The sequence below is a fragment of the Nuphar pumila genome, chromosome 15 (genome assembly GCF_984573655.1).
Source record: "Nuphar pumila chromosome 15, dmNupPumi1.hap1.1, whole genome shotgun sequence".
NCBI classification, from domain to species: Eukaryota; Viridiplantae; Streptophyta; class Magnoliopsida; order Nymphaeales; family Nymphaeaceae; genus Nuphar; species Nuphar pumila.
In genome coordinates this window covers 91,143,179-91,168,424 of record NC_143263.1, presented here as the reverse complement: position 1 = coordinate 91,168,424, position 25,246 = coordinate 91,143,179, and the positions used below count along the sequence as shown (strand labels likewise).

Sequence of the window (25,246 nt, the reverse complement as noted above, 5' to 3'; positions counted from 1 at the left end):
TTAGCGCTTCCCCTCAATTTTACTATGATCAACTATTATCTACATTTAATGCACAAAAAGGTTCTTTCATCTTAGAAAGCATGAACAATAAAACATAAAGCACAAGGACTGCCTTCAACAAATCAATTGTATATAGTGGAAGTTCACCCAATACTCATTAAGAGCTCATGATGATGGATCGTCACCAAGAGCAAATCAATTTATGTCATTGCAACAGAGCGGTTAGTGGATACCCTCATGAGTAGCAGTCATGCAGCAAAGCATCCACTTTGAAACTCAGATGAAGCTAATTTCTTCCAAAAAAAATACCAGGAAAATCTAAATGGTATCACAATGTTCAGAACTAAGTCACAGGGACTCGGCAAAGCAGGTGCCGCATGCGAGTCGGCGCGACGCGGGTGCGGCACCCAGTGCGTCCAAGGTCGTTTTCACCCAATTTTTTAACGTAACTTGTGTTTTCTTCTTGTAACTTGTATTTGGTTGGTAAATACTAGCCGATACATGTTCCTAGGCATCATGGAAAAAATAAGGACGTTACCACTAATGGTTACTTAAGGGGTTTCATGGAAAATGAAAGAAGAATTAATTCTACATGATTTTTAGTTACTTTTATCTTGGGAATTAATTCTACAAAGGAACGAACTGCTCAGTTCCCACTAATTACTCTATCTCTCTCTATATATAAGTAATCAATAAATGCATTAGAAAAGTTAATTGCTTTGACCGGTAAAATATCATGTCCATTTATGTTTTACGCACTGCAGTGTAGGGATGAAAGTGGGGGTTGAGTAGGCCTGACCCAACCCGAATTGACCTAGCTTGACTCGGTCATGCCCAAGATAAACATTCATTAGTGTTAATGTTGTTAACTGTTAAAACTTAAAAATTATATATATATATATATATATATATATATTTTTTGCCGCACCCAAGGTTTTTGAAAGTGACACACTCCCGCACCCGCACCCATGTGACATAGGTTCAGAACCCTCAATACATACAGCTTGTAATTTCTGAACAAGGAAAATGATTTCATCCAAATGATCCCACAGTAACAACTTCATTTCGATGAATTCTGAACCATATGAAGAACTGACAACATTCCCAGCCTCGCTGGTAGCAGAAGGCAACATGGTGATCAGCTGGTGCTTTGCATTCAGCCGAGACTTTGGACGTTGATGACTTGAAATATTGGGAATCAGTTGTTTCTCAGTAAAAGCTTCAGTAAGGACAAGAATGCAATCAGCTGCAGCAACAGAAAGACGTGTTGGCAATTCATAACCATCACACTGAATGCTGCAAGCAAAAGCAGTTACAAATTAGCACCTAAAACTAAAAGTGGTAACAGCAATTATTCATCAATCCAAGAAAGCAATAGAAATGTATCACTTTTTGCAGATGCTTACGAATCAACCAGAGAATGTTTTCATAGATGACAAGTAGCTGATAAAAGCAATGTCGTATGTATCACACCATACCGTATCATACGATATGTATCGTAACTATGGGAAAATTGATATGATACACACTCATATCGTGATACGAGTGTGTATTGTATCCGTATCGGGTATATCGTAGGATACAGCCCTGTATTGAGCTGTATCGTACGATACAGGGAGTATCGTATGATACACCTTCGGCGCACTTTTAAAAGGGCCGAATCATATTTTTTTATTTTTTGGGTTATAAATACATCTTGAGGGCTGACTTCCTCATTTGTGTAGAGGCTATTAGAGAGTTATCCACGCACCCTAAGAGTCGTGAGAGCGCTTTGGTGGCCAATCCTTGCGCAAGGGAAAGGCCTTTTGTGGTTTTTTCAAGAATAAGATAATGATGATGATGATGATTGAGGTTATATTTTCAAAAACTTTGTTATTTAATACTCTAGTATTCATAAACTTGGTTATTTTGTTTTTGTTTATGTAATATGAAAGTATGAGTCATGTGGCATGTTATTAATTGCAAGATATTTAATATTTTGCATTGTTCTTGTGAGATAGTTAATGTTTCATAATGTCTTATGCAACTCATAGACATAAATGATTCATATGTGATTTTATGGTTGTATTTTGTGCAATTCATCATTGTTTCATGTGTTATGATTTTTTTTTGAATTTTTACTATTTTTTTCTGAATTTTCTTGATTTTTTTGAAATTTTTAGAAAACGTTTAATGAAAATTATGATTTTTTATGATACGCTAGCTACATATCATTTTTTGGGCCTAACCGATATGAGTAATGATACGATACAACCTTGGATAAAAGTGTAGGCCATAGTTTGCTGATGATTCAAAAAAATGTAAGTGATCTAAAATAGCATGCACACACGTTTGCATGTGTGGACGTCTGCACACACATTTCATGCCCACACGCATACAAGTTAAAAAAAAAATAGGCCTGCAAGCAATGATGTGAAAAGTGTTGAAGTGTAGCAAAGTGCTCCACCAAAAACCGAAGTGAGGCATAAGCCTCAAGGCATAAAGCATAAGCCTCAATTTAAAAAAAAACATAAAAACTTTTGAAAAAATATCTAAAAATACAAATAAATAAAAGAAAAAAAATTTGATGAAGCAACAACCAACAAAAAATAGAAAATCTCAAATAAATGCCGAAAAATATAAGATTAACATGTAAAAGTAATATTAACACAACAACTTGATCTACGTAAGTATCTAAGAAATAAAATATGAGTATTCAATGAAAATTTAACAAAATCACTAATAAATCAAATTCCTCAACATCATCATATAATGGACACATATTCATCTAAAGTTCTAAACAGACGTTAGGCTCATTTTTCATGCATGCTTGTTTGAAAAATTAGTCATATCAAACTACTAAAATCACACATAATAATCCATATCTACACTTAGTCTCACAAACAAAAAAACAAACATTTTCATTTAACAATATTTTTATAATTTTCATGATCTAAGAGTCAATTACACGTGCATACACAATCACATGCATATACGGTTTTTATATAAACAAACTAACAAAATTGGCATATACAATTTTTATATACAGTCAATTAATTGCAAAAAAAAAAATCCAATCATTTTGAAGAAAAAGAAGAGAAAAGGGAGAAAATAAAGAGGGAAGAAAAAGAATGATGGAAGAAGAAGAAGGAGAAGAAGAACGAAAGAAGCAGAAGACTGGAAGAAGTAGAAGAAGAACGGAAGAAACAGAAGAAGAAGGAGACAGAAGGAGAAGGAGAACGCAAGAAGAACGGAAGAAGAAAATGAAGGAGGGAAGAAGGGAACACAAAAAGAAGAAGAAAGGAGAGAGGAAGAAAGGAGAAAAATGGAAGAAGGAGAAGAAGAGACAAGAGAGAGGAGAGAGGGGGGTTACATACCTCCTGCTCTTCTTCGTCATCTTCTTTCAGCGAGAGAGAGAGGGGAGGGGGGGTGCCCTAACCATCGGGGCTCCCCTTTTTTTTTATAAGTTGGATTTGGGTCAAACGGGGGCTTTGACCCAATGAATTTGAGGCACCTCGAGCCGCATGCTAGTTGCCTTTTGCACTGAGACGTGCACCTCAAGGCACAAAGGGCCTCGCCTCAAGGCGAGACACTTTTTTAATAACATTGCCTGCAAGCAAATCAAAACAAGGAACGAAGTATATATCCCAGTAGATGAAGCCAAATCAACAAGAAGAACACAGTCAAGTATAGTGGAGAAAGCCTCAACAACCTGGTTTTTTTAAGTCTTTGATAAGGCAGCAGTAAACTATTTCCTCAGTCACAAAAACTGAAGGATGGAAGCTGATATGTTAATGCTGATGATTTGTTTATTACAGTTAGCTCAATTACTATCACCAATGAGATCCCCACGTGAACAGTTCAAATTAAAGAATTAGGAAGTACCCATTCTCTGTTTGGCATTGAAGTTGAGTCAACAGCTGTTGTGCGTGTTTGTTACAGCACAGAAAAATTGTACATTCACTAGATTCTACTAACCCAACACATTATTTCACCATCCTCAAGTAAAAGGTTGGACAAAGCTTGTAACCTTCTAAATGAAACTGAAAAGATACAGGCATGCAAGGGATTTCAGCATGTTACACATCTTAGCATCTGCAATATCAAATTAATAGGTTCAAGTGCATACCAACAAAATTGTTCATAAAAGATGCTAAACAGGGTCATCCAAGTTATTGATGCAACCATCCAGCATGCAATTGGGTTGCCAAAAGTGTGCCTTGGAATATATCCCAGCCTTTATGAGATCCTAATTGTCCATTACATGCCTGTGGGGATACATGTTTGTGTGTGTGCACATACATGCATTTATGCAGGGATGCCATTGTGTGTCCAAAGATATGACCACTTTCTCTTGCAACATGAACTCAGAATAAATTAGCATGCATCGATAAAACAGCAAAAAGGTAAACACTACGAAAATAAATCAACTTTGATACATTACTCATTTCAATGATTCTCAACAGCACAAGCTCTATAGTTTTTCATTATGAGCAAACCCAACCTTCCTTCAGAAACAATGGATGAAAGGCGTGCAATTGACTCGCTAAGAATCTTTAGAAATTTCAGAAGCCTGCTAGGTTTACCTGTGATAAATCAAATATTATAAACATTAGAACATTTGCATTAGCCTACAAAACTTGAAACACCTAACTTTTGACTAGGCAAAGAAGACAAAGCAATTAAAAAACTACATCTATACAATAGAACAAGAAAGCCTACAATCTTAGCCTATATAACAAGGGTATGTCTAAGGGAGTGAGCCACCTGCATCGACACGCAAGGGTATGCCTCTGGGAATAGGTATGCCCCTAGACACCAGTCAAACAGTTTAAAGAAGGAAAAAGAAAAAAACATGTTTTCTAGGTCAAGTTTGAGTTGTGTTCAATCCGACCCGTACAAGAGAATACCCCCCCCCCCCCGTACCCGTGTCAAACATAGGCATGCATCCCTGGGGACATACCCATGTTGCTTGGTTTCAGACACAAATGAAACCACCCAAGTACACCTACCAAATTCATCAATTCAACTTCACACATCACTCCTTGTAGTGCAAGCTACACCAACCACTTTCAAGAGTTTATGATAGAATCCTTACTGCCTATGTAGTTAAAAGCAATAGTCCATAGACCCCTAAAAGGACTACTCAGCCTCGTGGGTACCTAAATTAAAATAAAAAAATTTAAAATTTTCAAATGAATTGCTAAAATTAATAAGAAAATTGTATGCAACATAAAATTTTAATCAACGATATCCAGATCGAAGAAATATAGCATATCGTAAGCACTGTAAAACCGTTATTTTCATAACCTAAAGTGAAAAAAATTAAAAACAACAAAACAAACATAGAACTATCAATATGAATAAAGCTAAATAACTTAAACACAAAAATCCTAACAATATATTAAATTAACATCCAATTCACATTAAAATGTCACAGCTAATACACGTGTGTGCGCGGACACGCATGCGCATACACGTGCATTCATGAGTGTTTTCTCCTTATTTTGTCTCAATGTTCATACAGACACACACACACACATTGTACATGCACAAGCATGCACCCGTGCACAACATATACACACATCACATGTGCACACAGGCACTCATACACCCATCCACTCTGTGTATGATGATAAGACCCTGATCTCACATAACACATCATTTGCTTTGATTCAAGAGCACATTTTATTGACTAATTTAATTTAATCATATCATATCACATAAAATACTAAAACATAGAGAATCAATCATTAAAAGAGTTAATATCATTAAATTAACAAAAGACAGGAAGATTTGCTTCCACTTTTTTATGAAAAGTTGAAAAGTCATTACTAAGAATATTATTATTAAAAATCATTTTAAGGCTGTCATAGCACCTAGTGGACCAAGAAAAAGGGTATGAACAATGAAATAGAAATACATTTCTTAAGAAACTCAAGGCCTGCATAGCAAGGAACAGAACTCTTATTTCAGCTAAAAGCAAGCTTCAGAGACCAAGTGTCAATGTACAATTATTTTATGCAACCTAATTTACTTGGAAACTCCATATTCTACTTATGCACCCACAAATAGGGATAAATTTGTAAAGCACTACATGATGTTACCTATTTCTGGTAATTTGCTTGCAGCAAACTCATGAGAGACCAGGCTACCAATTAGGATGCACCACCCAAGTGAAATATAGTGGTCTACTTTCCTTGTGATAATCCCCACAAGGTCGCTAGCAAAAGCAAAGAAAAGATCATCATCTTCAAAAAGCCATTGGATAATGCTCAGTATTTGCTTGCACCTTTTTGAACCTCTGGACTTCACTACCTGCGAAGAAACATAGTTTCAGTACATAAAATAGGTCATAAAAATTTTGAATACAAAGAAAAGCAAATTAGTTGCCTTCTACCATGCTGATGTGGGGACATGTAAACTACCAAATGATGATAGCACGTCACCATCCACAACATGGTAGCACATTTTATAGTTTCAGTACTTGGAAAAACTCTTTGATTTAGAGAAATGATGTGTTGAAGGATGCTACACATTTTGGAGATGACCTTGTAGACAAAATTATATAAACTAATAGGCCTAAATTCCATCATCCTGAAAACTCGCAAACTCTTAAAGATGAGTAAAGTATGGGTAGCGTTTTTCTCAAGATTTTTCTGAAATAAAAAAAAATGATAAACAATATTATATATGTCATTCCTTACAATATTCAAATACATCTGATCAAAGATCCTTGGAAAACCATCAGTTCCTAATGCACTTCCTCTTTTCACTTCAAAGACTTCCTTCAGAATTTCATCACTCAACAGTGCCTCAAGTTCATGGCTGCCTAAGGTTAAATCACTCCTTTAAAATTGGAACAGTTGATGGGAACTTTAGAGGTAAGTCTGAAAAGCATATCGATGATTCATATGGGATTTCTTCATATCCATAAGTTTTAGAACCATCTTCAAACCCTACCTTGAACATGTTATCTTGGTCACTAGGAAGACTGAGGAGATTGCTTGGATCAATTTGAAGGTGAGTCTTGGACCTTTACTAGGTAACTACGCTTATGTTTTTGAATTAGGATTTCTAGTCAAACAACTTGGAGTTATATATCAAAGCTAATTTTGCAGTTGTTTTAAATGAGAAACAGATGACACGAGGGCGGGGACGATATGTGCATCATCCTAAGCGCAGGGCGGCTGTTGCGAGTACTCCAACTCCTCTTGTCACTCGTCTTGGAGACGACGATCAGAGTCGGGGAACATCAACTTCTTCCTCTGATGAGTCAGACGGCGAGCTTCCTCATGAGGCAACATCGCCTAACCATGGTGCATCGAGCAGTGTTTCATGTAAATGGTCATTTTCATGTTAATGTGAACACCTTCCTCGCGGGTTTTGGAAAAATCGAAAGAAAGCAAGGTTTTTCACTTAAAATATATTTTTAAAATGGATCCGAATTTCGAGAGAGAGTGGGGACCATTCTTCAAGGTAAAGAGCCTTTCCTCCTCCGACAAGCAAGGATCAGCCGAATCAGGAATCCTCGATCTTTGTTTTGGGCGACATCGTTGGAGAGAGTTTTGTACCTTCGTAGTTTAGACCTAAAAGAAAATCGAATTCAGAGGCGGGAACCACCGAAACTCTCAAGCTTAGGTAGCCCCTTCTATGACGTTGACAAGCGCGGGAACACGAGCGGCGCGAGCTTGGCGGGGGTGGAAGTAATTTTTTTCTCAAGCAACATCACCTATGTGTTGATGTCAGCACAAGGTGTAATGCCTAGAAACTAGCAATAACTTTTGTGTAATTGAGCATTGTTGTTGATGAGATGAGTAGTTGATTGAAGGTTTGACATTCCAGATTTGGTTACTTGGGTTAATATTGTGAAAGACGAATTTTTCAGCTTTCTGAAAAAAAATTAGAAAAATTCTGTTTAACTGAAAATTTTCCTTGGATCTAAATCATGCTGTGAGTTTTGGCTTGGGGCTTTGATCCTATTAAGGATGTTTGGTAAAGCTTGGAAATAGGTTGTTTTTATCATGATGACTCCATATTAAGAAATTGATTCTACTTTGATAAGGCTGGCAGTAGCATGTTCTCCCTTGTATTATCTTGGATTTTGACTTAATTGGAATATTTTGTATGTTGAGTTATATTTGAGTGAGAAAGCAAAATAAGTTTGCCTTGTTTGGTGTATTTTGTGACTTGACAACTGTACTTGCAGAGAGAAGGCTCATTTACTTGGTGGCTCCTTGGAAATCAGCCTTGTTTGGTATATTTTGTGTGAGTTGACAGCTCTACTTGCAGAAACAAGGGTGGTCTACTTGGTGGCTGATTGGGATATGAGAAATGGATAAAATGACCTTATTCAATTGATCATGTCAAAAGTTGAGCACAGTTTATACAAACTATAACTAAAAGGAAGATTCTTGGTGGCTATCCTGATGGAACAGCAAAGAAACCTCTTGTTGGTGAGGCAAATATAAAGAAAAAGTAAGGAATGGGAGATAAACAACATTCAGGTCTTATCATAGTGGTTAGGGTCTGTGGAGCAATACATTGCTATCAACTTGACTAAATTTCAAGATGCAAAGGAACAATGCAGTTTTCCGGCTCAAGTATGTCAACAAACTGAACAAGTGGGTATCCAGTTCGTGCAAGAGTTGAGAGGACTTAGGCAAGAGAGTAAGACAGTACAGGCCTTTTACACTGAAGTGCAGCAAGTGTGGGATGTTCTTGCTCTATTGGATTCTATGTCTATGCGTGCAAGGTGTGATGAATATAAGAACTGTCAATTAGAAAGAAACGAAAAAGTAGATAAGTATCAAGTTATTGGAGTGACTTGATAGCAGAAAGACCAAAATTTGATAATGTTAGAAGTGTCATGCTTCATATAGAAAAGTTCTCTGTGTGACTCAGGCTTGGAGTGACTTGATAGCAGAAGAAACTAAGATAATTTTTTCAACAATTCATCAAATAGATGATTAAAGTGTGTGATGCAGCTAGTCCTCCCATAGGGAGAGGATCACAACCAAGGGCAGAACCAGAAAAAAAATTAGAGGATATATATATAGTCACAGGAAGGAGGACCGTGAAACCAAAGGAAGGTGCAACATCTATAACCAATGATGATCTGACGGTTCTCCTTCTCTGGTGTTCAAGTGTTTCATCAATCGGACCTTATATATTTGTCCTTTATAATGGTTTTAGTAAGAAATATGTTGCAGGCCTTTTACACAGAAGTGCAGTAAGTATGGGTTGTTCTTGCTCTATTGGATTCTCTGTTTTTGTGTGCAAGGTGTGATGAATGTAAGAACTGTCAATTAGAAAGAAACAAAAAGGTAGATAAGTATCAAGTTATTGAATCTTTCATGGCTCTAAGACCGAAATTTGATAATGTTAGAAGTATCATGCTTCATAGAGAAAAGTTTTCTGCTTGATTCAGGTGTGGAGTGAGTCGATAGCAAAGGAGACTAAGATAAAGTTTTCAACAATTCATCCAATAGATGATTCAAGTGCTTAATGCAGCCAGTCCTCACATATGGAGAAGCGTGAGTCTCTCTCAAACCTTGTCCCAATCCGATTTTCCAAACTTGAGATATAGCCATTTTCCTAAACTCTCTCCATTTCCAAGCCATCTTCTTCCATTTCCCTCTCTTCTCCTACACTAGCCGACCCTCTTTCCCAACCAGTCCCTCTCTTTACTCTCAATTCTCCCCCATTATTCTTCCTTCCTAGATCCACGCCTAACATCTATCTAATTAGAAATCATACATGCAAGTTTTGTCTAGTCAATCTGACTTCGTTGATGCATTTAGCATGGACTTTTTGTTGGAGTGGTATCTCGGATTGTCTCATTTCAATGTAAAAAAATAGTTTTCTGAGCTGAGAAATTGCAGTGCATTGTGAACTATAGATTTTTTAAACACTTGGAAAACCTGCTCACATGGCACAAAACACATGATCCAAAACACATTTTCCACTAAACAAACCATTCATTCATTCATTCAAAAATTTTCAATGTTTATAGATCAAAACTTACAGAAGTGATCTACTTGGTTTGTCTAGTAAGAATGAATTTGGAAACACGTGATTAGGAATGCAGGTTTTTGAAGGGAGTCAAAAATCAAAGGCCCACAATGTACCAAAACTTCATAATTCAAGAAACCGCATTATTACATCTGAAAATACAATCCAATATCCAATCCTTAGCAAACAAACCATGTTAAACCATAGTCACCTATATTGTTCAAGATAATTTCTCCACAACGGTTTTTCTTGGAGAGATTTTCAAAAAGCGGTTTTCCTCAGGAAAATCTCGGGAGTATTGAAAATCAAAATAATATATATAATAACAATAAAGAAAAGAAAATAATAAACTTTGTATCAATTTTTATTGCAAAAATATAAGAAAATAAGTTTGAAAAGATTTTAAAATAAAAAATGGCTTAAATATATAAAATGAGAGATTTTTGTCAAAAATATTGTGATAAAATCAAGATATTTTGCTAATAATTTTGGCTTACATGATTTTGCCGATATTATCGAAATATTTTCAAAATATCACCAATATCGATGACACTGTGTTAAACATATCTATGTAGTAAGATTGAGGTGGTATAGCTTGCACCTATGATTTCTAGCTCAATAGTTCCATACCTTCATTAGTACAAATATTTTTCATATATATATATATATATATATATACAATTGACTATACCCACAATTGACCTAGCAAACCCAGTTGTTTTATTTTTTGCCGTTTATGTTGCATCCAACATTGTAGATGATCTACAAGTTATTTTTAGTAGGAACTTTTTTGGAACACTGGAATCCAACCTGTGTACAGGTTTTTCTAACGATGCAAAAATCAAAGGTTGTAAATGCACCACCTTCCGACTCAAAAAGCATGTTTTCCATCAAAAGAAAATGACCTAAGGGTCAATTCCCACTAAATCCACATCTACATGGTTAGATTCAGTCCAAACCACTTGCATTGTGAGATTCAACTAAATTGTAGATACAATTGAATGCAGCCTATGTTACATGGACACTTCTAGGTACCCAAGGTTTTGGTGTCTGATACAACTGGAGATGCTTTGGATACGAAGGTTTTTTGAAGTACAAGTGTCCAAAAAACTAGTCGTGGGTGTCATGTGTCCGACACGGAGACACGAACTATCTACTTTATGACACACGGTGTTCGACACTTGGACACAAAGTGCCCATATCTTAGCACGTAGTGTCCGATGCTTGGGCACGAAGTGCCCAGCTTATAATATAGTGTCTAAGTTATAAATACAAAGTATTCAATTCAAGACACAAAGTGCCCAATGCCTTGGAGACAAAGTGTCCAATTTAGGATACTTTTAGGTGTCACGGACATGAAGTGTTCAACTTAAGACACTTTTAAGATGTGCCGGAGATAGAGTATCCAGCGTCTTAAATGTCTTGGACACAAGGTATCAAGTTTAGGATATGTTAAGATGTCTTGGACACAGTGTCCTATTTATAACGTATTTATGTTCATGATAATCATCAATAATCAAAATCAAATGAAATTAGATATACATTTTGTATTTGATTCAACACTTTTTTTCTTTTTCTTTTTTGCATATATATATATATATATATATATATATATATATATATATATATATATATATATATATATATATATATATATATATATATATATATATATATATACCCAGGGTATATGCTTGCTACAATCTGTGTTACGTGGATCCTCCTAGTTATAACTCGTAAGGGAAGCTGTTTTGACCAAATCTGACCTCATGGATGTGTTCAGCATGGTCAAAATAGTAGGAATCGACCCTTGGATCACAATTTTTTACGTAAAAATATGTTTTTACTTTTTCTGAGGTTTGAAAATTTGATGCATTGTAGGGCATTTATTTTTCAACCCTCATAAAATCTGACATATACAACAAAAAAGCATGATGCAAATGTCAGTTTGTACTAAACTTAATATGTAGATCTGAAGGGCCAGATGTGCAAAAAAAAAAAATTAAAATCTTACATTTTTTCACTAGGGGTTTCATTACCCACGAGGGTAGCAAAGACTATAATATATGGCCCAAAAAGCAGACACAGAAAACAGATCGGGTCGATATGTGGCCCATGGCAACCCATCCCCCATTCAAGAAATTGGGATGGCCCATTGCCAGCCCTATTATCTATTTATCTACCTATCCATCTTAGAGTAAAAAACAAACATGACAAACTAAAGAATCTCACATTTGATATGGTAAAAAAAATCATAAGAAGCTAAATCACGGGATTCGCAATATTATGAATCACTTTCACATGTTATTTACTTCCATGCGTGAAAATAAATTCCTTTTACAAAATGTGCCCTGAGTTGTGTTATTTGTGCAGGTTGTTTGATTGATTGATTGAAGGTGATCAAATGTTGATACTGGAATGCCGAATAACAGGAGAGAGAGAGACTCACGCTTTCGATCACCGGAACGAGAAAATGATCCAAAGGCTTGTTCATCTCAACACAATCCTTCACGTATTTGTGCAGAAAAAGAAGGGGTTCATCCAACGGTCCTGAGAAAAAATCAAAAGTCACAGAGAAAAAGAGAGAGGGAGTTTGTGACTAAGCTGAGGGTAAACTGCCGAACAAAAACTACCTCCCGATTTCCTCCCAGATTTCAAATCAGTGCGAGAGAGCGCGGCGTCGAGATCCCTCTGGCGAGCGCCGAGCAACGCGTCGAGCGAGCGTGCGAGTATCAGCGACGACGACGACCTCCAATCGGACTCCCATATTTGGTCCTCCATTCCCGCTCGATCCCCTCTAGCCCGTTAAGAAAGCCCGATCAAAACCCCCGAAAAACAACGACGAACGCAACCAGAACGGTGAAGGAAGCAGATTCAAAACTCCAAATTGGTTGATCCCCACCACGAATCCGAACGGAATCCGCTCAGTTGCTGAAGGAAATTCCCAAGGAATTCGAGTGCCAGAACTCCCGCCTTAGGGCTAAGTCCAGAGATGGCGGTTTACAAGGAAAGGTTTTGAGTTGAAGAGCGAAGCAGACGGGGGTGGGGACGGACACGGGATGGTTATGCCTTTTAAAGCGTTATATCGGGTCGGATTTTAGATCCTGATCCGAACTTATCCGACCCATTTTATCGGACCAGGAATCCGGGTTGGATTCAGAACAAAATAATGGTAGGTTTAGTCGGACCCAGATCAGAATCGGTAAATAAGTATGTAACTAACCAGGCCTGACTGTCCCCATTTTATCTATTTCACATGAGAACCCATATGCTCGGTCTGCTTTCTGTGGATCCAGTACCAAAGGAAGTCTGATCATATATAGATTTGGAATTCTACCACGTGCTCTAAGTTGAATCTGAACCTGGATCGGTACTCGTTTATTGAAAGTCGGATCCAATGTCTGGTCAACCCTTTCCTTATCCATATACGACTCGTTTGCAAATGCTCTTCTAGGCGTTGTTGAATTGGTTAGATATTTAATCAAAGTTTCAGTTGTTACATTTCAACCACTCTACAAGTATATATTCACACAAAGGGCTTTATGTAGAGTTTTTTCAAATAAAAATTTTCTCACATCATTATTTCATGCAAAGAGTATTTGAATGGTCCTAACAACGAGATAATTTTGGCGGTAGCTTTTTTTCTTTATCAAATTTGATCAAATCGATGTATTCAACATGATCAAAATAATAGGAATTGACTCTTAAATTTTTTTGTTAATAGGATCTTTGAGGTTTGAAAATTTGGTACATAGTCGACCAATGAATTTTAAGGAAATCCAACTTAAATACATGTCAAAAAACATGATCTAGAGGTCAGTCCCTAGGTAGCCAAATATGTAGATCACATATGGAACTTCCAATCTTACCAAAAAGTTAGATTTGCACGTTTAGTCTATGAAAATTGACCATACTTAATGGGTAATTTGATGTGATTCCTTCAATATCCTATAATTTTTTTATATTTTTTTGATGTCCAAAATCGCAAATATATGACATTGCTAGTACACTTTTACCCTTCATAATTGTGATTTTAAGCATTTTTACGATAAAATTATACTGTCTATCGAATATGTCCAACACCCACTTAAATCTTGAATCGTAGGTTTTTTTATGTGAATTTAAAACTCACGAACTCGCATAAATTTAATTACAAAATCTTAGTGAAACTAAAACCACGAAAATCTCAAATATCACTCTTTCGCATAAATGCATTTGTGAAACACTTACCACAAATTTCACAAATATTTGACTTTTTTGCATATATTGGATGCTCTCGCATGAAGTTATTTTTGAATCTTCAGATATCGCAAATATCATACTTAAATATTTATGAAATTATGATAAATATGCAAAAAATCTTGTTTTTTGCAAATTTCTCAAATCAAATGTAAACCCGCTATGGATTTCCGCATATAACAACCCAAATAAAAGTGAATGTAAGCAAATAGACATTAAAATTATTTAAATATTCAAATAATTTGAAAACATATAAACAATGACGTTACATACAAATCATTCTATAGTTCTTTCAGTTTGAACATTAAAATCATTTAAAGTGCAAGACAATGGTTTTAGTTTAAACATTAAACAATGATTTTAATTTTACATTCAAATCATTTGAACATTCAATCAATGACATTATATACAAGCAAACAACTTTAAATAAAAAGACATTCATAGAAGCATTCAACTGTCATTATATATAAATCAATGACTAATCAATGAATTACAATGTTGATCTTAGAATATATATATATATATATATATATATACAAAAAAACAAAAAATAATCAAATGAATTTTTATAGTTAAGGATGTTGTGATTGTCACGATCGTAGCTCCTTGATGACCTTATTTGCATTATCCAGAAGGTTGGCTTGAGTACGTACTATATCCTTTTGAGTATGTACAATACTCTTCAACACGCAGATTTCTTCAAATGCAAAAGACAACTCTCCCTCCAATCTGCTTATGGTCTTTCTATGTTTCTCTTCAGTTTCTTCTCCACCTGAAAGGTCCTTTTTATCGTTGAAGAACATGCAACATGTTGGGTGGCTACAAAATCGTCATTAGTAGCACGTTTCATGGACAACAAGTCGATATCTTCATCGTTCTCACTCTAGTCTTGAAGTTTAAAGAGGAATATCGTGAGGTAATCCTTCGTTTGATCTTTCATGGCATGTAATAGAAATTTGCTAAATGTGCGATGGTGACTGTTTAATTACTTAACAAACCCAAACTGCCAAACGATTTGGATGGCCATTTGGCCCTCAACTTTATTCATGGTGTGCATACAAATGTCCTTCCTAGTGATGTCCTTTGGCCCTACAACCACATCTTCATTCTCCTCCTCTAACGCGTCTTTATATTGATACCAATTTACCTACACTTCCTTTATAGTTAAGCCTACACACATGCATTTATTAAAAAAACATACAAAATATCAACAACAATACTTACGTTTATCCTAGTCAGTCTGCAAAACGATACAGCGCACTCGGCACATGACATGAGAGGACCAACCAATCTTCGATCACGACCCTCTTTGTTGCATGACTAACTCTACATTACGACACTTGAAAATTCATGGGCAACCTCACACATCTGAGGCCTTTCAATGGATATGTGCTTTCATATTTAAACCTGCATAACAATGATTAATACAGACTATGTATAAGAATAACAATAAATTAAAAGTTTGCGTATAGCGAAAAATGAATACCTCCAACAACACCAACATTCTGATAAGGTTTTTTTCTTACGCTCCTTGTGCTACTCAAACTTGCATACAGGTGTGCAAGTGTGGTCGTTATCCATGTGTATTAATCAATGTGATTCAGGTCTTCCAATAATTTGATGTACGATGCATGAACCAATTTCAAACCAATATCGATGAATACACATAAGCCAAAAAGTATAGCAAGAATGCTCTCATCATATTTTTCACCCTACTATTGCCCTTCCTTTAAACACACGATAATTTTGCCTTCATTTTCTTCGCTTTACTGAGGTCATAAATACTACTAAGCCATGAAAACTTGATCTTATTGGCTTCAAACACATCATCACCTTCTTGCAAATAAATATCATACAAGTGCTTGAAATTTTCTCACCGTTGTCCACGAACTGGATATCCAAGGCACTTTAGCTCAGTTATTCATGCCATGTCCTCCAACGTGATGGTCAACTCAAAATCTCTGGACTGAAATGTGTTGGTTGCCATATTTTAAAACTGCACAATGACCTCTAAGAGAAAGTGACTGATGTTCAATGGCATGATCTTTGAGAATTTATGAAAATGCATTCCATCCAACAACTCCTTCGCTTCCTCCGTTAGTGTTAAAAATCATTGGTGTGCTTGGTTCCAGTAGAATTGGTGCATGCAGAATGTTGGCTCTTCTGAATCAATTGACTGAGAATCATGTATCAGTTTAATCAATGAAATCAGTCAATTGCATTGAATTTTTACATTTTGTATATATACATGACAAACTAATAAATTGCATTCGTGTATAGTATCATTATATATATATATATATATTAATTTAATAAATGAAATCAGTTAATTACAATGAATTTCTCCATTTTAAACACTTACATGACAAACTAATCAATTGTATTTATCATCATCTGCAATATATATATATATATCAATTTAATAAAAGAAATCAATCAATTAAAAAAAATCTTTATTTTGCACAATATGATAAACTAATCAATTGCATTCATGTATAGTAGCAATATATATATATATATATATATATATATATATATATATATATATATATATATACATATATATATATATCAATTTAATTAATAAAATCAATCAATTGCAATGAACTTCTACATTTTGCATATATATATGGCAAACTAATCAGTTGCATTCATGTATAGTAGTAATATATATATTGCATTCATGAAATGAGTCAATTGCAATGAATTTTTACATGTCCATGAGCATCGAACCTTCTTCCTGTCGCAACCTCTTCGTTGGAGCACACACTTTCTCTTGTGCATAGAGAGTAGCCTTGGACTCATGAGTGGTGTTCGCATTTGACCCAGGCACATGACCTTCACTTACATCTACTTCTTAAGGAGGGTCCACATTAACCTCAACCCTTTGGTTGAGTACTTCTTCCGCTCTCTCACCAATGTCACTATAGGTGGACACATCTCCAACTTCACTTATCTAGGCATTGAGGTTAGCAAGAACTTGATAGCAAGCCAATGGTCACCCTCCCCCTCAGATGCTTTCGGGATGGGAGACAAGATTGCGCCTACAAATTGCTTAACTTTTTCTGCACATTATGCCTTAGATAGTTACTTTGGAATTTGTAGTTGTTCATTGTACAATAATTCATGTTTTTTTTCTATCTCACTATTTGAATATAGTTGTATGTGATTATCGTTGGTGCATTTTTGTTGAACAACGTTGGACACCCTCATTTTTGGTAATGGATGTAACTCCCTCTCTACCCACTTATGCACACTAATCCATGCTTCCAAATTACCAGGATGACCCAATTCATAGTTCTCAATTGACTTTTGTTGTTGTGCTTAAGAAATTTTAGATGATGTGGATGTGGTCTTTGTATTAATAAACAAATTCAAATTTGTCTACAATAACAATAGAGGGAACAATGAACAAGCATTGCAAAAAACAAACAACATATTTGCATTTTAAAAAGTATTAAAAAAAATTGAACACAATTTCATTTGGTCGTTAAACAAAATAGAATAGTATTTGATTCAACCATTAAACGAAATAGAACAATGTTTGATTTAGTCGTTAAATAAAATGGAATAATGTTTGTTTCAACCGTTAAACAAAAGAGTATACTGCCCTTACCAAAAAAAACATGTCGTCAATGGTCCAACAGTGATGAAATGTCTGCGATGAATAGTTGCCAAAAATAGTTGTTGGAAATAGTTGACATAAATATTTGATGGAAATAGTTGCCCAAAATATTTGACGAAAATAAATGTCATATGGGAAGCAAGTTGGGGACAAAAGGAAAAAAAAAACCTAGATTATGCGAAAATAATCAGGTTGGGGACCATAACGAGTTTATATATGATTTGAGAAAATATTTTACAACAAATAAGCAATATCACATATGTGTAAACACCCCAAATTTTCCTCATCCATGTTCAGACAACCCTCCTTGTGCAGTGCCAACCCTGTTAGGTCAGTGTAGGAGTCATACCTTGAGTCTGTTTCATAAAATTCCCACTTTACCCATTTTTATTAGGAAATTACCATTTTACCCCTAGGTCATCCCAGACCCCAGTCAGTCGAAGTCAACCAGGCTCATTGGTCAGTTTAGAACAGTTAAAATATCAGTCATTTCAAGTTCATCTGAGCTCACAATGAGAAGGCAATTTTCATTTCTGACCATTCCTGCGAAAATGAGATCACTTCTTCAGAAATGAGCTCATTTCTCACTCAAATCCAAGCCAATTGTCTCTGAGTCAGTCATTCACAGTCAGTCATATTCCCTTGAGTCTAGTCTGAGTTCACCAGGAGTTCAAGTGCTCCAGTTTCAGTTCAAAACCATTTCCAAGTGTCCAGGAGCATATTTTAGCTTGTTTCAGCTCTTTCAGCTGAAATCGAGCTGAGTCCGATCAATTGAGCTAGTGTTCGAGCTTCAATTTTAGTATTACTAACCTTTGTTTTAGCTCAAACCCAACTCAGATTCATAATTCACTTCACTCTAGTGACTATTTCATACAATTTCTCTAAAAATGGCAGCTTTTCTTGAAAATTTAGTCAGAAAGGTCAGATGAGTCAGTGTCTTGTCAGTTCATTTGAGTTTTAAAACTCTAAAATCTAGCTCATTTTAGTTCAATTCAGCTCAAACCCTAATTTTCAGTGTCACTCTAGCTTGGCAGAGCTCGAAAATCATTTCTTCAACCATTTTTGCAAATTTTATCAATTTTAACACTTTTTGAACTGATACAACGGCCAATCGGGGTCTAACATCTAAAATTCTTCATTCAGGGTCTGCATTTCGCATAGCACTTCATGTCATTTCTCATTATTTCATATCATTTCTCAGTATTTCATAACATTTCATCACATTTCATTTCATTTTCGAAGTCCAGAACTCCAGTTTTATAAATTTCAATCGAGATCAAGTTTTAAAAGTTTTCAAAAATCAATTTAAAGCCTGAGATTTCCAAAATTGACATTTTTGCCCCTGGGATTTTAAATTTAGAAATATTTTCCCAAGAAAAATAATCTGGATTTATTTCAAACTCAAATTTTCAAATTCTACACTGGATTTGCTTCGCAATGGGGTATTGAACTTCAAATTTCGAGCTCGTTTCAAAAACTGCCAAAAATAGCTCGTTTCGTCCATAATTTTCTAAAAAGACTATTTTACCCCTCTAATTGTCAAAATAAAATTCAAAATTAGAATTTGGACCAGCTCTGAGATGGCCCATCCATTTGCATTTGCCTTTTTAATTTATATATAAAAAAAGAAAAAAAATATTACATTTTCTTTATTTTCTTTTTTTATTATTTATTTATTTTACCTAAGGTGGGACCCACAAGAGAGTCGCCCCCCCTAGCCCCTCTCTTTCCTTTCTTCCTCTACTTCCTCTTTCTTTTTCTTTCCTCCCTTCTTTTCCCTCTTTCTTCTTCCTTTTCTTTCCTTCTCCCTTCTTCCTTTTCTTTCCTTCTTCCCTTCTCTTCCTTCCTTTCCCTATTTCTCCATACATTCATGTAAAACCTTGTCTCTCCCTCTCATTCATCTCTAATTAAACCTAAGAAACTTAGGAAAAACATCTATCTTCCCTAAGTCCAACACACAAAAGAAGAAGAAGAAAGGTTGGGCTTACACGGGTCTCTTTCTCTCTCTCTCTCTCTCTCTCTCTCTCTCTCTCTCTCTCTCTCTCTCTCTCTTCACCTCCTTTGCAACCATCAGCCATTCCAGCCACCTTCAACATTGGCAGCAGACCCCTTTAGCCCAACTCCATTGTTGCAGCCGACGCCCAACCACCTCAAGTGCACACCTCCTTCACGCCAACCCTCTTGGACACCTCCAACTCCATTGTTGCAGCCGGCGCCCAGCTACCTCAAGTGCACGCCTCCTTCCAGCCATCTCCTTCCTTGACAACACCACCTACAGTTGATGCAACCCATCTTTCAGCCACAACAAGTGCATCCCCTTCCTTGGTGATGCCCAACCTCCATTAGTGCAACCTTCTTCCTTCAGCCTTCACCAACATTTAGCTGGTGTCGTCCCTTGGTTTCAAATCCTCCATTGGTGCAGTGTCACTACCGACCTTCCATTGCAGCCGATCCCTACCCAAGCCCAAGGTAAGGCCTCTTGCTGCTGCAACTTCTTCCATGATTCCAACTTGAATCCGATTCAAAACTGGACCCACCTACTTGCAAAGGTGATTTCATGGGGTTATAACATCAAGTAAGGCTAGTCCATTCTCGCCGGGGATGGAGGTTCTAATCTTGAGGCGGGGTGGGGGTGGAGACCTTGTCCCCGGCCCCACCCCACTGCCATCCCTAATAATATTGCAATATTATATTATATATGCTAATATTTTGTCGAGTTTTCTTAAGATAATATATGTCAGTTTGTTGCAAGATTTTCCCACTCATTATGTGACATGGGTGTGGGGATCTCATTTGTGATGGAAAATTTACAAGTAAACAAGAAAAAGAAAAGCAAGAAGACAAATGATGATCTCAACTATTTAAACTATTCTTGCGAAGAAAGCCAACAAACACACATATAAGCATATATATTGCTTATCGTCTCACCAACCTCCATTATGATTTACGTAGCATGGCCTCTGATTATTTATAAATATGTTCACATTATATGTAGCGTCGCTACATGGTGGGCATGCACCGATATGCTTGACAGCCACCCATCTTAGCATTTATCTAGATGGATGTGGTGTCCATCTCAAGAAATGTTGAGATGAACCATCATCAGCAATGGAGCTAATCCTGCAGAGCCGCTGCATAAAAAATGACCTCTTTATATAAAACACTCTCGTTCGCATTTTTTTTTGTAAGTACTGGGAAGGCTCATTTTAGTAAGATATATAGTGAGAGAGAAAGAGAGGAAGGAGCTTGTTTCGCAATTAAGCTACCAATTTGCTTGAATTCTACATCTCTCTCTCTCTTAAAGATCATTACCTTGAGAGTGAAGAAAACATGAAAAGAAAGACAAAAGCTGGAGTCAAAGACAAGAAGACCAAGCGTCCCCATCACCCTCTACAGTCTCCTTCCAAACCGTTTTTCCCACTCAACAACCGACGCTGCCCCCCCCCCCAATTCCCCATATTTCAAGCAACAAACAGCAGGCAACCCAGTACTACTACTCACCATCCATTACTCATCATCACCTCTCTCTCTCTGGAGTTGGAGTAACAAAAGAGAAGCAGCTAGCCCACAATGAGAAGATCAGACCTATCTTCTTCTTCCTCCTCTTCTTCATGCAACAGGCTAATTGTTGGCACCAGCAACAACGTTCTTAAGGATAGTGGCAACAACAAGCTGAGGAAGGGGCTGTGGTCGCCCGAGGAGGATGAGAAGCTGATGAATTATATGATGAGGAATGGGCAGGGATGCTGGAGTGACATTGCCAGGAATGCAGTGCTGCGACAAGAGCTGCAGGCTGCCCTGGATCAACTACCTGCGCCCCGATCTCAAGCGCGGCGCCTTCTCCACTCAAGAGGAAGACCTTATCATCCACCTCCACTCCATCCTTGGCAACAGGTCTCTCTCTCTTTTTGGATCAAAATAACACGATCCAAGGCTTGATCCGTAGCAAACAAACCTTTAACATATCTATGTAATCAGATTGAGTTGATAAAGCTTCTCAATAGTTTCATATAATTTGGTGTCTTTAAAGGCAACAAATATATATATGTATATATTGAAAGAATCTCTAATATACACAACTTGATTTCATAGTATCGATTAAATATAAAGCAAACATCTCCTTAATTTGGAAAATAGTTTCGCGTAGAAAATGCCATCTTGTCTATGGTTTGTAGCACTTTTTTCTTTTGCACTTGCTCTGTTTGATTGAATATATATATATATATATATATATATATATATATATATATATATATATATATATATATATATATAGTTTTAGGCGTTTCATGTCATTGCTTATAAGATGCTAGTTCTTTTCATGTATTCGAAATCGTGGAGGCATTACACTATGGCATTCTGACTACATATTTGTACTCAAAGTCGTAATCTATCCAAGACCAAAGGGAAACATTTTTGTGCGTAGGTTGGGGCTTCTTAGCCCGAGAGCTTTCAACGGAATTCTACTAGTAGCTTCTCATACACTCCTGACGCGTCATACATGCACACATGCATGAGAGAGAGAGAAAGAGCGGCACATTGATCGTTAATTTTGTAAATTGTGTAGCATTCGTTTTTCTATTTCTAAGCAAAAGAAAACTCACAAAATTTCCTCATAATTAACAGTCTTATTTTTTTTCGATGACGAGGACACTACAAGAAAAATCTCAATTAGCGACGGATAGTAGCGACGACATTTTTCTGTCGCCAATTAGCGACGGCTTAGCGAGCGTCACTAATCCGCCGCTAAGTTTCGTGATATTCACAGATGTAGCGATGAAAAATGGTCCGTCGCTAAGCCGTCACTACGTTTAGCGATGGATTGGTCGACGACATTTTTCCGTCGCTACTTAGCGACGCCGTTAGCGACAGACATATTCCGTCGCTAAGGAGTTGTATATATTTACGCCGGTTTAGCGACAGAATAATTCTGTCGCCAATCCGTCGCTAATTTTTGTGTAAATCTGATCAGAACCATTTTCCCTCTTTTCCTGTTTCCTCTCTCCCGCCCTCCCTACACAGCCTGACGCATTCCTCCGCCGCCCGCCGCCCCGCCGCCTGTCGCCCCGCGTTCCGCCCGAGCCGTCGCCCCGCCGACCGACGCATTCCCCGCTGGAGACAGGTTCGCCCGTCCTCCCTACGCGTTTCAAGCAGGGGTTAAACCCCCTGTCGTGCCAGAAACGCAGGGTTTTAACCCCTGCGTTTCCGGCATGGGGGGTTGACCACCTGCCGTGCCAGAAACGCAGGGGTTTAACCCCTGCATTTCCGGCATGGGGGATTGACCCCCTGCCGGAAAGGCAGGGGGTTAAACCCCTTGCCGTGCCAGAAAGGCAGGGGGTCGACCCCCTTGAGCCCCTGCCTTTACGGCAGGGGGTTTAACCCCTTGCGTTTCTGGCAGGGGGGGGGGGGGGGTCGACCCCCTGTCGGAAACGCAGGTGGTTTAACCCCTGCGTTTCCAGTAGGGGTTAAACCCCCTGCCGTAAAGGCAGGGGGTTTAACCCTCTGCCGTGCCGAAAACGCAGGGGTTTAACCCCTGCGTTTTCGGCATTAAACCCCTGCGTTTCTGGCATGGGGGGTCGACCCCCTGCCTTTCCGGCAGGGGGTTAACCCCATGCTGGAACAGGCAGGGGGTTAACCCCATGCCGGAATAGGCAGGGGGTTAACCCCATGCCGGAACAGGCAGGGGGTTAACCCCTTGCGTTTCCGGCATTGGGTCGACACCCCCTGCCTTTCCGGCAGGGGGTCGACCCCCCCTGTCTTTCCGGCAGGGGGTTAACCCCTTGCGTTTCCGGTAGGGGGTCGACCCCCCTGCCTTTTCGGCTGGTCGACCCCGACAGGGGGTCGACCCCCTGCCTTTCCGGCAGGTCGACTTCGGCAGGGGGTCGACTCACTGGCGAAAAGGCTGGGGGTCAGTTAACCTCCTATGTTCCGTAAGGGGGTCGACCCTCTACCGGAACAGCAGGGGAGTCAACCCCTTGCCGGAACAACTTCCTTTTTTTGTGGCGACTTTTTTTTAAAACTGCATTTTTTTGTGCAGATTTTTCAACGGAACCAGCTCGTGCTCAGCCACCTGTGGTAAGTAAGTGGCAAAAACAATGCAAATCGGGTAAATACCCGTGGTGAGTAAGTGATGCAAGCGTATCACATGTTATTTAATTTATTAGATGTAACACTTTATTGTTCACACACTCACTTAGTTGTTGATATTTAGGGTTGTTTTGTTGGAGTTCGGAGATCATGCTGAGCATGATTTTAATGTATGAATATGGAAGTGTTCTTATTTTTCGAGTACGAAGTCCATGATAAGCATGATAGTAGTTAGTGAGATATTAAAGTGTGTTTGCTGCAGGTACATGTTTGCCATTTGTTTGATATGAATGATTACGATGTATTGCAATGTTTGATGTAATTGAATCCATGCTTGCATGTAGTTACTTTCAATTTGATTTTGACTTCTAGGTGAAATTTTATAATAAAAGCATGCTTCAAATGATTATATCGTGTCATTAATAGTTTGCACATGAAAATATTAAGTTATAAATGCATGCATCAAAATTCTTGTTATTGTTTGACATAGTATATTGCATGATAAATTTGATATTTTCTTCATCGTAGCATTCTGATTGTTTTCTTTTAATTCGTTAGGATACTATTTGTAACATCATACGACAGAATGACTGCAAACCGTGAATGGATGTACCGTAGGATAATGGACAATGAGTTATCGCATGAATATATGGATGGTGTTGACAGTTTTATTGAATTTGCAACGACAAGTGTCAGTACAGTGGATCCTACAGGTCAGATTAGGTGTCCCTGCAATATTTGTAAGAATAATCGATTTGTAGAACCTCATAGCGTTAGACATCACCTATACAGGAAGGGTTTTGTGAGTGATTATCAGAACTGAATGTTTCATGGAGAAGAATTTAGAAACGATTTTGATGCACGGGTGAATGTGGTGCACGATAATCCATATACAGATTTGATATTTGATGCCGCGGGAACAGAACTGGGTTCTGCTATGAGTTCTAGTGATGTAAGAACTGCCGTAGATGAAGAATCACCAAACGATGCAGCTAGTAGATTTTATGATTTACTTAGAGATGCTGGTGAGCCACTTTGGAACGGTTGTGAGAGTCACACTATCTTGTCTGCAGTTCTTCAACTAATGAAATTGAAGTCCGAGTATAATTTGAGTCAATCATGTTTTGATCGTTTATGCATGATTGTGAAGAGTATGATGCCCAAAGATGAGAAATTGCCACAAAATTTCTATCGTGCGAAAGTTATGGTCAACGCTCTAGGTATGGGTTACAAAAAGATTGATGCTTGTCCAAATCACTGCATATTGTATTTCAAGGATCAGGAAAACAATATATCATGCCC

The 25,246-nt window shown here is 37.5% G+C and overlaps 1 protein-coding gene across 2 annotated transcripts in view; it reads right to left on the bottom strand.

Moving 5' to 3' along the window:
* The window catches only part of LOC149815981 (ARM repeat superfamily protein), a 183,750-nt gene extending 170,745 nt beyond the window's left edge, over nucleotides 1-13,005 (bottom strand). For both annotated transcript variants that reach the window (XM_089988872.1, XM_089988873.1), the window contains exons 1-5: nucleotides 12,627-13,005; nucleotides 12,443-12,543; nucleotides 6,087-6,297; nucleotides 4,484-4,565; nucleotides 1,002-1,296 (exon numbers count right to left, since the gene is read on the bottom strand). In XM_089988872.1, coding sequence (XP_089844998.1) covers nucleotides 1,002-1,296; nucleotides 4,484-4,565; nucleotides 6,087-6,297; nucleotides 12,443-12,543; nucleotides 12,627-12,774 — 837 coding nt within the window. In that variant the 5' untranslated portion in view covers nucleotides 12,775-13,005. The remainder of the gene's footprint in view (nucleotides 1-1,001; nucleotides 1,297-4,483; nucleotides 4,566-6,086; nucleotides 6,298-12,442; nucleotides 12,544-12,626) is intronic.
* Nucleotides 13,006-25,246: the final 12,241 nt, after the last annotated feature.